This window comes from Erythrolamprus reginae, chromosome 1, assembly GCF_031021105.1.
Source record: "Erythrolamprus reginae isolate rEryReg1 chromosome 1, rEryReg1.hap1, whole genome shotgun sequence".
NCBI lineage: Eukaryota > Metazoa > Chordata > Lepidosauria > Squamata > Dipsadidae > Erythrolamprus > Erythrolamprus reginae.
Genome location: NC_091950.1, coordinates 218,443,499 through 218,460,297, shown reverse-complemented (window position 1 = coordinate 218,460,297; position 16,799 = coordinate 218,443,499). Strand labels below are relative to the sequence as shown.

Genomic DNA, 16,799 nt, shown 5'->3' with positions numbered 1-16,799 from the left:
GTGGTTAGAGTGTTTGCTACCACCTCTTCCTCCTCCTCCTCCTCCTCCTTTGCAACTTCCACCTACATCACATCCCATCCCCCCCCCAGACAGCTGTAAAATTCATGCATGTATACATTCAGGTCTATTTTTATGCAAAAAATTGTGTGTAGTTTGGGTTCAAATTCTGACAATTCTATAACTGCAGCTGCCCATCAATAAAATTATTTTTGGCACAGATGGTTTCTGAGAGTGTAAATGCATGTTCCTTCCCAGGGGGCTCACCTTGAACAAAGATGAAATAATTTGCACCAGACCATGCCAATGGTCATGCATGTGATATATCTGGCCCGTTGGTCGAAAGTTGACAGCCCTGCTCTACAACATACTCTGGATTAAGGGCCACCAACATTTCGAACCTCAGGGACCACTACATTCATAATTTTAAATCTCACGGGACACTAATATGAATATAGATCTTCGGGTTCTCAAGATGTCAAAAGAGAATCCCAAAATTCAGAGTGTGTCTTTGCCGAGAAATCCTCAAAGAAGCCAGCAATCCGGATGGGAGCAAGTTTTGTCACGTCTGTCTGACAGAGGACCGAGACAAAAGCTGGGTCCTAGCAGGGCGGATCCTGACAAAAACAGACAGGCTCAGTCCTCATTGCTGAATGGATAAGGGCAACACATCACGACTGCTGGCTCCACTCATGATGGAAAACAGTGTGTGCAGAGGTTTTGGGAGGCCTGCAGAATGCTCCTGGGGGCTGGGGAGGGCAAAAACGCTCCCATTTTTGCAAAATACAGGCATTTTTTTTGCTTCCCAAACCCCACACATGTCACATTTTTGCCTTTCCCAGCCTCCAGGAGCACTCTGCAGGCTTCCCAAAGCCTCTGCGCACTGTTTAAAAAAAAAAAACGGGCTCGATTTTCACCTACCCAAGCCCCGTGTCACGTTTTTGCCCTCCCAGCCCCAGGAGGTCTGCAAGCCTCCCAAAGCCTCTGCACGTCCCATTTTTGCAAAAAAACCAGACCTATTCTTAGTGAAAATGAAAAACCTGGGGAAGGGTTTTGAAAGGACAAAAATGGTTGTATTCGGTATATAAGGTGCACCAACATTTCTACCCTCTTTTGGGGTAAAGACATGCATCTTATACTCTGAAAAGTCCAGTAATTTAATACTAATGAAAAATTGATCTTACATTAGGATATTTTTGGTTTTGTTATATATGATCATATAATATAATATATATGAAGGTCTTGGCACATTCGAGTTTCTTCCCGTGTAAGTTGGGAACACTGTGTTCGCCCTAGCACAAGGACAGAAGCACTAGCCTGAAGATGATGAGTGGGACCTCATCGAAACCTCACCAGAAATCTCTGAAACTTACATGGGAAAAAACCCGAATATGCCAAGACCTTCATACCTATACCCATGAAAATCTAAGAAAACATATATATAATATAATAATATAAATTATAAATTTGACACAAAAATATGTAACCCTTCCCTGATGCAGAGCTGAAGGGATTGGATACTGTAGCCTAGAGGATAATTCTCTGCCTTAAAAGGCAAAGGTTGCAGGTTCAAGTCCCAGTGGGTATGGCTGGCTGATGAGGCCAAAATAAGGCCGAAATAGTTCTATCCTAGTCTCTCTTAATTTTTAAATTCAGCAAAAAAACCCATGTGACACATACAGATAGAAGTGTCGGCTATCAATAAAATTAACTGCCTTGGAAATGGCCCTGGGTTGGGCAGAGAGGCAAATAAGGAGCTGTGATGTTCCTTCCTTACACCAGGGGGATTCGACACAAAAATATGTAACCCTTCCCTGGTGCAGAGCTGAAGGGATTGGATATTGTAGCCTAGAGGATAATTCTCTGCCTTACAAGGCAAAGGTTTGTAGGTTCAAGTCCCAGTGGGTATGGCTAGCTGAGGAGGCCAAAATAAGGCCAAAATAGATCTATCCTAGTCTCCCTTAATTTTCAAATTCAGCAAAAAAAACCATGTGACATATTATATATATATATATATATATATATATATATATATATATATATATATATATGTAGATTGTTCTGAGTTCGGGTTTTGCCCTGTGTAATATTTTGCATGTCTATGCGACGTTTCGGCGAAATCACATTCACCATCATCAGGCTGAAGTTCCAATCTTTGTGTTGTTGTAAATTGAATGTTAGCAACTGTCATTTCTTCCTAGTATATAGTGTGGGGGTGGAGATTTGTTTTGAATGTAGCAAATAGATTGGGTGATTATGTTTCAGTGATCTGATTGGTTGGTGTAATCATAATTATTAGAAGGAATGACATGGAGATTTTTATGAAGTGTTTTGTTTAAGGCTGATTTCCAAATATAAAATTCTAAAATCATAATTATTAGAAGGATTGACATGCTGATTATTATGAAGTGTTTTTTTTTTTGTTTAAGGCTGGTTTCCAAATTTCTGGTAGGCGGGACGTGTCATCTCTTTTATTTATGCAAAGGGGTCTCCTCTCAATTTCTATAGCTTCTAGAGAAATTCTTCTATATAAATTCTCTGTTTTGTGGAGTAATTTAGTTTTTTCAAAGTCAATTTCGTGCCCTGTTTTTTTAATGTGCTGGACAAGGGAGGAGGTCTTTTCTTCTTTTTTGACTGCATTCACATATATATATATATGTCACATGTTTAAGCTGAATTTGAAAATTAAGGGAGACTAGGATAGATCTATTTCGGCCTTATTTTGGCCTCATCAGCTAGCCATACCCACTGGGACTTGAACCTGCAACCTTTGCCTTGTAAGGCAGAGAATTATCCTCTAGGCTACAGTATCCAATCCCTTCAGCTCTGTACCAGGGAAGGGTTACATTTTGTGTCGAATCACCCTGGTATATTGAAGGAACATCACAGCTCCTTTTTTGCCTCTCGGCCCAACCCAGGGCCATTTCCAAGGCAGTTAATTTTATTGATAGCCGACAATTCTATCTGTATGTGTCACATGTTTAAGCTGAATTTGAAAATTAAGGGAGACTAGGATAGATCTATTTCGGCCTTATTTTGGCCTCATCAGCTAGCCATACCCACTGGGACTTGAACCTGCAACCTTTGCCTTGTAAGGCAGAGAATTATCCTCTAGGCTACAGTATCCAATCCCTTCAGCTCTGTACCAGGGAAGGGTTACATTTTGTGTCGAATCACCCTGGTATATTGAAGGAACATCACAGCTCCTTTTTTGCCTCTCGGCCCAACCCAGGGCCATTTCCAAGGCAGTTAATTTTATTGATAGCCGACAATTCTATCTGTATGTGTCACATGTTTAAGCTGAATTTGAATATATTCGTAGATTTTCAGGGGTATAGGTATGATGGTCTTGGTATATTCGGGTTTCTTCCTGTGTAGGATTTGGAAATTTCTGGCGACGTTTCGACGAGGTCCCACTCATCATCTTCAGGCTGGTGTTTCTGTCCTTGTTCTAAGGCGAACACTGCGAGACCTGAGCTGCCTTCCTTCTAGAAATACTGGTGGCTGGGTGTGGTTTGATGGCTCAGCAATTGCCTGCTGTGTAGAAACTTCCTGGTGAGTCAGTGGGGTAACATCTGGGGGCTTTGATGTAGCTGAAGTATGCTGATTAGTTAATGGTTGTTGATTAGGCGTGATATCCTGAGTCGTTGGAGCTTGCAGGCTACTTGATTGTTTTGCAATGTGTGTTCTGAGTCTAGTTTCAGTTTTTATGGCTGGGTTACGTTTCCAGACATCTGGAAACCAGCCCTCAAACGTAACCCAGCCATAAAAACTGACTCTACACTAAGACTGAGTTTTTAAAACTGAGGTATTGGGGGCTGCTAAGGGGCGGTGACTACCTCATATTTAAATATTTAAATTAACTCAGTCTCTACCAATAAGATTGGTGAATTACCCATGTTGGACTCTCCTTCCAGATGCAGTGGAGAAAGGATCAGATCTGGTGGCCTAGAGGTTACTTCTCTGCCTTACAAGGCAGAAGCTGCCGGATCAAATCCCAGTAAGGGTGTGGCTAGCTGATGAGGCCAGAACAAGGCCGAAATGGTGCCATCCTAGTCTCCCTTAATTTTAAAATTTCAGCAAAAAACATATGATATATATATATATATTAGTAGATGTTGTTTTCATAGATATATAATTTATTTATTTATTTATTTATTTATTTATTTATTTATTTATTTATTTATTTATTTATTTAACTTCTATGCCGCTGTCAGGCCCAAAATCATTATGTGAAGTTAGATGTTTTGGCCTGACACAGTTAGCAGTGATAGGGAAACGGGAGGGGTGAGAGAGAGAGAGATACCACCACACATTCCTTTACGCAGAGTTCTAGATCAACTGAACTAATGAAGAAGCCAGTAATCCCTGCCCTGGATTGGTCTACATGATTGCACTTGTGGGTGGGAGGATGTGAAATGAACCTTAAGCTGGATGGGAACTGAAGAGAAATTCAGTGTTGGAATGATCAGCCACAAATCCAAAATGGCTTTGCTAATAAATCAAACCTTGTGTGAGAGCACAGGAGTGGAATGTGATTTATTTCTCAAATGCTATTTGGTTTGCTAACAGCCACCCTCTCCCAATATACCTCAGGCTTGTCATCTCTGGACTGTTTCTAGTTGTTTCAATCTCTTTTCTTGGTCTCTAGTCTACTGAGCAGCTTCAAAGTGTTTGTCTGTGTCTATTTTATTTTGCTTCGCTTTTTAGCTGTGTCACCCAAATATGAATACAATTATTTGATATGGATCTGACTAACACAGGAAAAAAGAAATAATGATTATTCCTTATAATTTAAAAAAACCTTTATTTTGTTGATATTTCATAAAATTAATTTGCCTCTTTTGCATAACAATATACTGCTAACTTATAGTCCATTTACAATCAAATATTCACAAATACAACAAGGCCAGCTATCCCATTCTATACCAGTGCATCTGATTTCTTTTTTCTAAGTGTAAATCTTTGTGTTTGTCTCTCATAAATTTCATTTTCTTACTTCATTTTTCTAACTTCTCAAGATTACTTGATTTTTTAGGACACTAGTTATCGCAATTAATTTGGGTCATCTGCAAATTTAATAAACTTCTCTCAATGTCTAACGGAACTTTGTAGCTCTGCATTTGATATTTCGTATTAGCTTGACAAATAAGCATTTATTGAGTACAATTTTCTACTCATCTAGTTACACATCTATAATCCAGCACATGTTTCACTAACTTACTCATCAGAATATCATGGAGAATTCTGTCAGATGCTTCGCTTTCATAATCTCATTGTTTTGGAGGTACTTACAGGCTGAGCACTTTATGATCTGCTCTAAAATCCTCCCAGTTACTGAAGTCATATTGGCCTTTAGCTCCTGGAATTCTTCTTTCCCCTGCCCTTTTGAAAATAGGCATCCTCTGGGCACTTGTTCTGTTCTTTGCATAACAAAACTTTAGCCAGACCATCAATATCTACATCACTTACTAATCAGGTGCTGGAGATTTAAACTCAAAAACATTGGCAGTTTTTAGCTTAAACTAGTAGGAAAATGAAAATAATGGGTTTGACTTACCTGATAAAATTACTGCTATAACTGTAGCAACATAATATTTTGAACAATATTGCTATTTATTAATGAACCTGCTGGAGTGCCTTAAAATGGATTTTGAATGCCTCCTACCTGAGAGAGGAAGTTGAGGTCTTGAAGTATAGAGTTGAGCAGGAATTTGATGGGGATTCATGCCATATCTCAGTGGAAGTTGAGATACTCCTTTGCTGTACTCTTTCCTAAAGTAGTCAGAAATTGCTGTATCATATTGAGCAGTATGAGTAAAGGCCTACAAGAAATGTGTGAGAGATGCAGCATATCATTAAAGTAATGAAAATAAAAAATCTGTGTAACAGAACACAGGCACATTATATATTTGTCATTAGTTTGTCATAAGTACACTTTACCTTTAAAGCCAACTGACGCCGAATTTCCAAACTGGTATCATTATCAGAGAAGTTTTTCATTTCTTTTGCTATATTAATATAATCCTGAGGATCACAAACAACTGTCACCCGGGCATGATTCTTTGCTGCAGCTCTCAGTAAAGCAACACCTCCTATGATAAAAATGGAAGCACAGAAAAATCATATTCAGCATTTATAGCTCACTACCTTTCACAATTACAATTTATAGCTCAAGTTCAGATAGTTCTCGACTTCCATCCACAGCAGGAGCAGACTCTCAGACATTGTAGGAGGCAGTTAAGTGAAATGAGACATGACTGCTTCACTCAACAGTCGCAAACCGGGCTCTCCTGGTTCCAATATTAAGCAATTGCACAGGTTGCTAAGTTGAGCACCAGGGAGGGGCCCCTCTGCCTGCTTTCCTGTGTCTGGGAGGGCTGGGTTCTCTCTCCACTCCAACATGCTAGGACCATTTATCTTTCTCTTTTTTTACAGCCAAGCCCCGTTCTCTCAATATTGGAAGACTCCTTTTACAAATGTATGATTTGGAGAAGGGGCCTTCCAAGAATAGTCACGTTTGCTAGGCTTCCCAGCCTAGGAAGTTTAGAAACTAGCACAGACGATCATTCTAAAGGCTAGTAATCCTAATTTTCTAGTCTTCCCAAGAAAGATAGAGAATGTCATCTTTCTGAAATCTACAAATCTTTGTAGCTTTGAGAACAGTGGTGTTCACTGGAAATAAGGCTAGAAAGCTTCAGGGGTGCTGAACACTCCTCTCTGTATAGAAGAGGATGCCTCTGCCATGATGCAAAGAAGAGGCTCAGATTTTCAGTTCTCTTGGCAGGTAGCAGTGTCTTTTCTGCCAGTTTCCTCATTGATTTTCTAGAGAAACTTGCAAATAGTAATTACATGATAATGGACAACCACTTGACAAACAGTTGTAAATGAAAACAGGTTATCAAACACCAAAATGTGGCCATGTACCGTATATACTCGAGTATAAGCCGACCCGAGTATAAGCCGAGGCACCAATTTTTGCCACAAAAACTGGGAAAACGTATTGACCCGAGTATAAGCCGAGGTTAGAAAATGCAGTGGCTACTGGTAACTTATAAAAATGGAAAACAATAAAATTACATTAATTGAGACATGTTTTAGAATATTTATTTTAAAGAAAACCAGTAAACTAGCTCTGTAAATTTAAAAGAGGGTAAACAAATTAACAATATTAACAATAAATTAAAAAGTAAAAAAAGTAGCTCGATCAGCAACAAAGCTAAAACCTAAGAGTTAAAATCCTTCAAAACTGGATTCCTTCTCATCATTAATTGGATTTACATTATTGTTCTGTTTTTATATATGCTGTGAGCCACCCTGAGTCCTTGGAGAGGGATGGCATACAAATCCAATTAAATAAATAAACAAACAAACAAACAAACAAATAAGTGTATCCAAAGAAGAGCTTCAGCATTAGCTGCTGTGAGGTTATCAGCATAGAAAACCAAATAGATAGATAGATAGATAGATAGATAGATAGATAGATAGATAGATAGATAGATAGATATAGATAGAAAGATAGATAGACAGACAGACAGACAGATAGAAAAATAGATAGATAGATAGAAATAGATACAGATAGATAGATAGATAGATAGAAAGAAAAATAGATAGATAGAAAAATAGATAGATAGAAAGAAAGATAGAAAGATAGAAAAATAGATAGATAGATAGATAGATAGATAGATAGAAATAGATACAGATAGATAGATAGACAGACAGACAGATAGATATAGATAGAAAGATAGATAGACAGACAGACAGACAGATAGAAAAATAGATAGATAGATAGATAGATAGATAGAAAAATAGATAGATAGAAAAATAGATAGATAGAAAGATAGACAGATAGAAAAAGAATTCCTGTCTAGCTCTGCCTCATAACACATTATTAGATCCTATCCAAGCAAGGACAGCAACTACCACAAAATACCATTTTTTAAACAGTTTAAATCCTTTCAAAGGAGGGGGAGGAGAATCTGACAGCAGGGGGCCTTTTTAATCCAACTAAGGGCAATGCAGAGAGAGCAAGGAATAGTTACTGTAAACCTGTTGACAAATACACACAGGGAGTAAAAAAAAAAAGCCTCTGGGTTTCAGCAAGAGGTAGCTGGCTTTTTTCACGGTGGGGGGGAGAGGGGGCATGCACACACACACACGACCTCATCGGCTTCCCATTGCTTTTTTCCCCTCTCGGTTGGAGCAAATGGCTGCCTCCTTTGCTTGAGCCAGGGAGAGGAACTACGGGGTGCGAGAGGGGACAAAAGCTGGTGCCTCCTCGCTCTGGCTCAAGCAATGGCGCCCTCGTGTGGTGACTTTGTCAATGACCCGAGTATAAGCCGAGGTTGTGTTTTTCAGCCCATTTTTTGGGCTGAAAAACTCGGCTTATACTCGAGTATATACGGTAATTGTGAAGTGACATATGACATTTTAAGATGGCCAGAAGTGCTTTACAGGCCATAAATCACCCTCTCTTGAGACGGTTGTAATTTTGAACAATTATTAAACACAGTACTATATTTGCAGGCACTCTCCCAATAATTCAGAAGAATGCATTACTAGTAGAGCCTACACAATATATCTGTAACCATTTCTAAATTGTCTTTCCAAAATAATGCTAATAACTTTTGTAAAAAGTCTACCATGAATATTTGTTTTGGAAAATAAAGCTAGCAATTGTTTTCTTCTCTATAAAGTAAAAAGTTCAACATTGGTTTGGGAGTGGTATGTAGGAAATTTTTTAAAGATATGTTTCAGACATGATAATCAAATTTGGAATTGTGGGCATTGCTATGCTTACAAATCAATTTTCAGCTTCTTTTTTTAGTAGTGGCAAGAAGTGTATGAGCGGCCAACTAAATCATTTAAATTATAATAACAAATGTTACGGTGCATTGCTTCTGTCAAAAATGTTTGTTTCATGTATCTCCACTAGCATACTGGTAATTCCATAATCTTTTGAGTGACTTTTTAATAGTGAAATTTACTATTCCAAATCATTTTTTACCTTTTTGGCTTTTTAGCATGGAAACATTTTTAGGTATTTTCAAAAAGCTTCTTACCCAATCCTAATAATCAATTCATTGACAGTGCTGATAAAGGTTTGTGGCATTACTACTTCTGTGACTCAGGGTTTTTTTTTTTGCAATTATCAGACATTGATCAGAGCAAGAAATAAAATTCAGATGTCAACAAAAGTAAGCAAGTTCATTCATCCCATCAAAACATAGTCATATTTTAAATAAAATAAATATTTGAAAATTAAATTATACAATTATGTAATTGTTTTAACATATATTATAACATGAAATTTAAAAGTATTTCCTTGCCTAGCCCTTATGCCAGTGAATGCATTAATTTATTCATAAAGTGGGTTGCATAAATGTATTTATCTTTTTAGGAATCGGTTTCAGAATTTGAGAATTTGAGAAACATCCGGTTCCGGTGCGAGCAGTGAGGAGTATGGTGGGCCCGCTGCTCCTCTGAAACAACGGAAAGTCATCAGAAAAATGGGTCAGTCCAGGTCTGAGGCGGTCGACGATGGGTCAGAGTCCACGGGCCACTTTGTCCCCCTGTTGTTATGAGCTTGAAGGCTGGGAATGTCCCGCCTGTTGGGGGGGACGCCAAGTGAGACCGCGGCAAGGAGAGGTGGCCGGTTAAGACGCGGAGATGGCGGCGGCGTCTGGTGGAGCCTCGCAGAGGAAGCAGCCTTTCAGGAGATGCGGCCTTCTGGAGAAAGGAGAGGACGGAGGAACGCCGAGCCACCGCTGTGGAGATGCCGAGGGAGAGTCGAGGGAAAGCATGGCACTGGAGAAACATCTTGCCGGTGCGGAGAAATGCGGAGAAAGGGCGGCGGGACCGGACCGGGTGGAGGACGGAGGGTCGGAACGCCGGCAGGGAGGCGATGAGAGGAGCCGAGGGGAGCGAGAGGAGTCAAGTCCCCGCCGGAATAGACCTCCAGCCCGACTCCGGAGGTGAGAGGTCCGGTGTCGAGATGGCAGTGTCGGGGAACGACGGAGACAACGTGGGGGAGAGAGACAGCTCTTTCTTTGGGAAGGAATGAAGACATCTAGGGGCAATAATTCAGCCCCCTCCCCCATATGGCACCAATGGGTGAGAACTGCTGGGGGCCAGGGGGAGATTAAAAAAACTAAGAACTGAGGAACTGAGGATTATTTCTCCAACTTTCCCCCCCCCTTCCCCTCTTAACCTTGATTCATGATTCGTGTGTATTTCTGTGTATCATCGCTGAGAAACTATGCCCCCTTGTGGATTGTGGATGGATTGAAGAACTATGTGGATTGTGGATGGATTGAAGAACTATGCCCCCTTGTGGTCTGATTTTAAAAGACAACCAGAAAGAGAGGAGGTTTAACATCAAGACTCTTTGAACTGAACTAGATTAAGACCTTAGACCATGGAGACCGAGGAACACCGCACCTGGACTGACTGTTTGATTACTGATGATTATAAAATGTTTTAAGATCTGATTTTATACCATCAAAAGAAAATCAATTTTTACTAATTTATAATTTTTATCCTATATTTATATAAGTATAATTTTAATGTTATTGTGTTTTAAATTTTTATCAATTGCTATTTTATACTGTTATTAATCTAATTGTTTTTTAATATAATTGGGGTGTTAAGTAATGGATGACTGGGATAAGTATACTTGTGGGTATGAATGGAATGATTGGTATAACTGGGTTGGTGGGGGTGGGTGGGGTTATGGTATGGATGAGTTGATTGATAATAGTATGAATGGGAGTTTTGGCCCACCTGACGCTCGGGAGACAGGAGAGGAAGGGGCACTGATCTCTGGGGTGGCAGAGGGTCGGAATATTCCAGTGTTGCTGGGGAGAGGCAGATATGGCGGGGGCCACAGAGTTAGCCGTTCCAGGGGAACGAGGGATCGTTGCTTAATAACGGTCCCTTGTTCTGGCTCTGTGAGCCCAATCTTGGGTACTGGTGATGAGTGTAACTCTGGCCCTGGGCTCAGGTTGCTGCTGCTTAATGCCAGGTCGGTGGTAAATAAAGCTCTCCTCATCCGGGATTTGATCCTGGATGAGGAGGCCGACCTGGCATGTATTACTGAAACCTGGCTGGGCCCGGAGGGAGGTGTTCCTCTCTCTGAAATCTGCCCAGCCGGGTTTCAGATATGGCATCAACCTCGACCCCAGGGAAGGGGGGGGAGGAGTGGCTATTATAGCCAGGGAGAGCCTTTGCCTGCGTGGACTCATTGCTCCGGAAATTGCGGGTTGCGAGTCTCTCTTGCTGAAGTTGGACTTAGGGGTTCAGGTGGGCTTATTTCTCATGTACCTGCCTCCCAGCTGCGTGTCAAAAGCCCTGCCTGTGCTACTCGAGGAGGTAGCCGGGTTGGCGGTGGAGTTCCCCGGACTTATTGTCCTGGGGGACTTCAACCTGCCTTCACTCGGCGAAACCTCTGGGTTGGCACAGGAGTTCATGGCCACCATGACAGCCATGGACTTGACTCAAGTAGTACAGGGTCCGACTCACGAGGGAGGGCACGCACCTGACATGGTATTCCTTTCCGAGCAACTGAGTAATGGTCTGAGACTAACGGGCTTAGATGCGTTGCCTTTGTCATGGTCAGACCATTTCCTACTACGGCTTGACTTCCTGGCTCCAATCCTTCCCCGCAGGGAGGCGGAACCAATTAAGATGTTCCGCCCCAGACGCCTGATGGACCCAGAGGGCTTTCAGACGGCGCTTGGGGTTATACCAGAGGCACTTGTCCACAGTTCGGCAGAGTCTCTTGCGGAAGCCTGGAACAAGGCCGCAGCGGAGGCTCTTGACCGGATTGCGCCTTTGCGACCTCTCCGAGGCACTAGACCCCGTAGAGCTCCATGGTTCAACGAGGAGCTCCGGGAGTTGAAATGCCAGAAGAGACGTCTAGAGAAGCGATGGAGGAAGAGTAGGTCTGAATCCGACCGAACACTTGTAAGAGCTTTTATTAAGACTTACAAAGTGGCGCTCAAGGCGGCAAGATGCGCGTACCATGCCGCCTTGATTGCATCAGCGGAATCCCGCCCGGCCGCTCTGTTTAGGGTGACCCGCTCCCTTCTTAACCAGGGGGGAGTTGGGGAGCCCTTGCAGAGTAGTGCCGAGGATTTTAACACGTTTTTCGCTGATAAAGTCGCTCGGATCCGGGCCGACCTCGACTCCAATTGTGAAACAGAGTCGACTGACAACGAGTCAGTCGAGGTGACTGGGGCACGTACTTGTCCACCTGTCTGGGAAGAGTTTGATCTGGTGACACCTGATGAAGTGGACAAGGCCATTGGAGCTGTGAGTTCTGCCACCTGTTTACTGGATCCGTGTCCCTCCTGGTTGGTTTCGGCCAGCAGGGAGGTGACGCGGAGCTGGGCCCAGGAGATTACCAACGCTTCCTTGGGGAGGGGAGTTTTTCCATCACTCTATAAAGAAGCGCTCGTGCGCCCCCTCCTCAAGAAGCCCTCCCTGGACCCAGCTGTGCTTAACAACTATCGTCCAGTCTCCAACCTTCCCTTTATGGGGAAGGTTGTCGAGAAGGTGGTGGCACTCCAGCTCCAGCGGTCCTTGGAAGAAGCCGATTATCTAGGTCCCCAGCAGTCGGGTTTCAGGCCCGGTTACAGCACGGAAACCGCTTTGGTCGCGTTGATGGATGATCTCTGGCGGGCCCGGGACAGGGGTTTATCCTCTGTCCAGGTGCTCCTTGACCTCTCAGCGGCTTTCGATACCATCGACCATGGTATCCTTCTGCACCGGCTGGAGGGGTTGGGGGTGGGAGGCACTGTCCTTCAGTGGTTCTCCTCCTACCTCTCTGGCCGGTCGCAGTCGGTGTTAGTGGGGGGTCAGAGGTCGACTCCTAGGCTTCTCCCTTGTGGGGTGCCTCAGGGGTCGGTCCTCTCCCCCCTGCTATTCAACATCTACATGAAAACGCTGGGCGAGATCATCCAAGGACATGGGGTGAGGTATCATCAATATGCGGATGATACCCAGCTTTACATCTCCACCCCATGCCCAGTCAACGAAGCGGTGGAAGTGATGTGCCGGTGCCTGGAGGCTGTTGGGGCCTGGATGGGTGTCAACAGACTCAAGCTCAACCCGGATAAGACGGAGTGGCTGTAGGTTTTGCCTCCCAAGGACAACTCCATCTGTCCGTCCATCACCCTGGGGGGGTAATTATTGACCCCCTCAGAGAGGGTCCGCAACTTGGGCGTCCTCCTCGATCCACAGCTCACATTAGAAAAACATCTCTCAGCTGTGGCGAGGGGAGCGTTTGCCCAGGTTCGCCTAGTGCACCAGTTGCGGCCCTATCTGGACCGGGACTCATTGCTCACAGTCACTCATGCCCTCATCACCTCGAGGTTCGACTACTGTAATGCTCTCTACATGGGGCTACCTTTGAAAAGTGTTCGGAAACTTCAGATCGTGCAGAATGCAGCTGCGAGAGCAGTCATGGGCTTACCTAGGTATGCCCATGTTTCACCATCACTCCGCAGTCTGCATTGGCTGCCGATCAGTTTCCGGTCACAATTCAAAGTGTTGGTTATGACCTTTAAAGCCCTTCATGGCATTGGACCAGAATATCTCCGAGACCGCCTCCTGCCGCACGAATCCCAGCGACCGATTAGGTCCCACAGAGTGGGCCTTCTCCGGGTCCCGTCAACTAAACAATGTCGGTTGGCGGGCCCCAGGGGAACAGCCTTCTCTGTGGCGGCACCGGCCCTCTGGAACCAACTCCCCCCGGAGATTAGAACTGCCCCTACTCTTCCTGCCTTCCGTAAACTCCTTAAAACCCACCTTTGCCGTCAGGCATGGGGGAACTGAAACATCTTCCCCTGGGCATGTTTAATTTATATATGGTATGCTTGTGTGTATGTCTGTTAGTATATGGGGTCTTTTTAAAATCTTTAATATTTTAAATTGTCAGATTATTTATGATTTGTTTCCACGTGTTGTGAGCCGCCCCGAGTCTTCGGAGAGGGGCGGCATACAAATCTAAGTAATAAATAAATAATAAATAAAACCTCTATGGTTAGATTCATTAACTATTGACAAAATACATAGCGCTGCTATATATTATTTATTTATTTGTTTGTTTGTTTGTTTATTTATTTAGATTTTTATGCCACCCAGTCCTGAAGGGACTGCCGCTCAGACACTATACTTTTCTGCCCACACCGAAAAAAAATTAGAGGGAACATTGCTCTGAGGTGGCGAGGACGAGCATGTGCCTCCCATACACCCGGCGCAAGCCTGCCTCCCATACACTGTGCCAGAGAGAGAAACCCAGGCGGACGAGAGAGGGGAACCTCCTGCTCCTTTGACTGAAAGGCGGCTGCTGCTCTGCTACCTGCTTCCTCTTCCTTCCCATGCTGAAGGGCTCCCCCTCTGGTGACTCCTTGGTTTGGCTAAAGCCGAGTTGATCCAGACAGGGCGAACCACCCCCTTTTGCCTTTCCGCGCCCAGACACTCCGGGAGGCAACCTCACACCGGGTGTATGGGAGGCAGCGCGAGGGAGTCAAAGTAGTAATGATTTTAATTTCCACAACGTATTTTGCAATGTGTTTCTTTCAGGAAAGTTGCCCATAACTTTCTCTTTCATAAGATAAAAGAAGGCACAAGAGGTTTAGCTATCCTTCAGTTCTTACTGACCATTAGGAAAGTACCAGGAGAAAGAAAATTCGAGAGAGATATTGTGTAATGTTAAGTTCTTGAATGAAATCTTCTTCATGCAGATTCCAAGCAAAACTGAACATAAACAGGTATCTTGGATAATAACACAAGTGTTACTTCTGTTAATGGCAGAAGTTAATCAGGAAAGGGGTTGAATATGCTAAAATGTTTCAGGTAATGAAAAAAAATTAGCACTTTTAAACTTTATTTTTGTTCATTTCTATCCATTTCACTAGGAAAAGAGAAAGGTGTAATAGTAGGATTGACAGATGTTTATGTTTGTTTATGTTTATTTAGATTTGTATGCCGCCCCTCTCCGCAGACTCTGACTATCTCTTGACTCTGAATGGATTTAAAACTCCTATCATCAAATCAAGAAAAAGAGATTTAAAAGAGCTAATGAGGACAGAATGGAAGTACCAGGAATGTTTAGCCTTGAAAAGATAGGCCAAGGAGGGATATGACACTGCTCTTCAAATATCTGGGTAAGATCACAATTCTGCTCCACAATACAGGATGCAAAATTGTGGATTTAAGTTCCAAGAAGGCAGATTATAATTAAATGCTGAACAACAATTCTAACAGCACAAATAGCTCAATAGCAGAAGCATTTTACCTTAATGAAACCATGTATTGGGGAGCTCAGATTTGAGCAAAGCATCAATGAGCAGAGCCTAGACTCAGTGGTCTATTTGGCCCCTTCCAACTTAATAATTCCAAATTTTTCCTTAGCAGAGTTATTATGCAACAAAATGGGAAGGTCAATAAAAGAAAGAATATATGAACACAATATGTAAAGACTGCTTTCACTTAAAAGGTGATTGTATCCAACGTACTGACTCAAAGCAATGCATTTGCAATATGTAGTCCATACTGACTTACCAATATCAATCTGTTCAACAGCTTCTTGTATAGTGACATTTGGGGAGGCAACCGTTTTGACAAATGGGTACAGATTGCAAACTACAATTCTAGAAAAAGAAGCATGGAATAATTTTAAATTAAATTCAACAAACAGAAGTGTCATTTGCATGACTCTCAGCCATTTTTTAATCATGTCTCAATGTAATGCAATTGTTATTTTATCCCTACTGTGGCCGATGAAGAGTCTTATGCTAGTTAGACTTTCCTGAATCATCACATGAGAAATATTTTAAGACAGTTCAAGACATTGGTGCTCTGATGATAGGGATCTTCCTATAGTTTCTATCAAGTATGGTTAAAGGAAGAGCACTACAATAAACCAAGATAAGACCACATTCGTGATCCTACATCATATCAACAGACTGTCTCTATTATATACTATTTCTAGAATGTTTGTGAACTAGGGAAAATAAATATAGAGGGAATAGTCTCAGCAATTTCTTTGATGCAGTGCACTTCCAAATAGGATCCTATTCATCCACCAACATTAAGGGTCTTAATCCTATTGAAAAGTCATTTTAGCCTTTTGGCTGCAAATGAATTTGATTTTGAATACTGTATTGGGGAAAAAATAAGACTATTAAACATATTGAAAGGTTAGAAAAGTCATAATCTAACTTTTACTTTCACAATGTCTGTCTCCAAACTTCTGGACTTCTGGAAGGTCCTGAAAACTAGGTTCTGCATACTATGTTGGAGGTAGCTAACAATGTAGAGAAAATCTCCAGCCTGAGGCTGCCATTCATCTTGGTTTTTTAGTTTTTCTATTTAACTCTCCTAATTTTAATTGCATTCTTTACCTTTTTCACCTTTTATTATAGCGAAAACCAGCCAGAGTTGTTGTATTACTGAGATGGGTACATAAACATTTAATAAATAAATAAAGCCAAACATTTGTATTTGATCTTATTGTTGTATGCCACCTGAGTCCGTCAAGAGAGAGGCGGCTTATAAATCTAAATAAATAAATAAACAGATAAATTTTATTTGCAATACTTGTGTCTCCATCAAGTATTTTTTCTTTCAATATTTGATTAAAGAAAGAGGTAAAAGTTATGTAGTCACAGACTAAGTAACGTGGCAGAACAAAATCTCAGCATCAAAGACTGACCCTGACACTTTGTCCTCTTACGTCTGAAGTTGATTTACATGTTGAAATTCAAATAAAGCTAAGTAAATCTCAAAAGGGTGTA

At 42.1% G+C, this 16,799-nt stretch overlaps 1 protein-coding gene across 1 annotated transcript in view; it reads right to left on the bottom strand.

Moving 5' to 3' along the window:
- ATIC (5-aminoimidazole-4-carboxamide ribonucleotide formyltransferase/IMP cyclohydrolase) overlaps nt 1-16,799 on the bottom strand; it is a 108,346-nt gene that overhangs the window by 61,777 nt on the left and 29,770 nt on the right. Inside the window, exons 6-8 of the mRNA XM_070732228.1 lie at nt 15,565-15,653; nt 5,941-6,092; nt 5,666-5,822 (exon numbers count right to left, since the gene is read on the bottom strand). Coding sequence (XP_070588329.1) covers nt 5,666-5,822; nt 5,941-6,092; nt 15,565-15,653 — 398 coding nt within the window. The remainder of the gene's footprint in view (nt 1-5,665; nt 5,823-5,940; nt 6,093-15,564; nt 15,654-16,799) is intronic.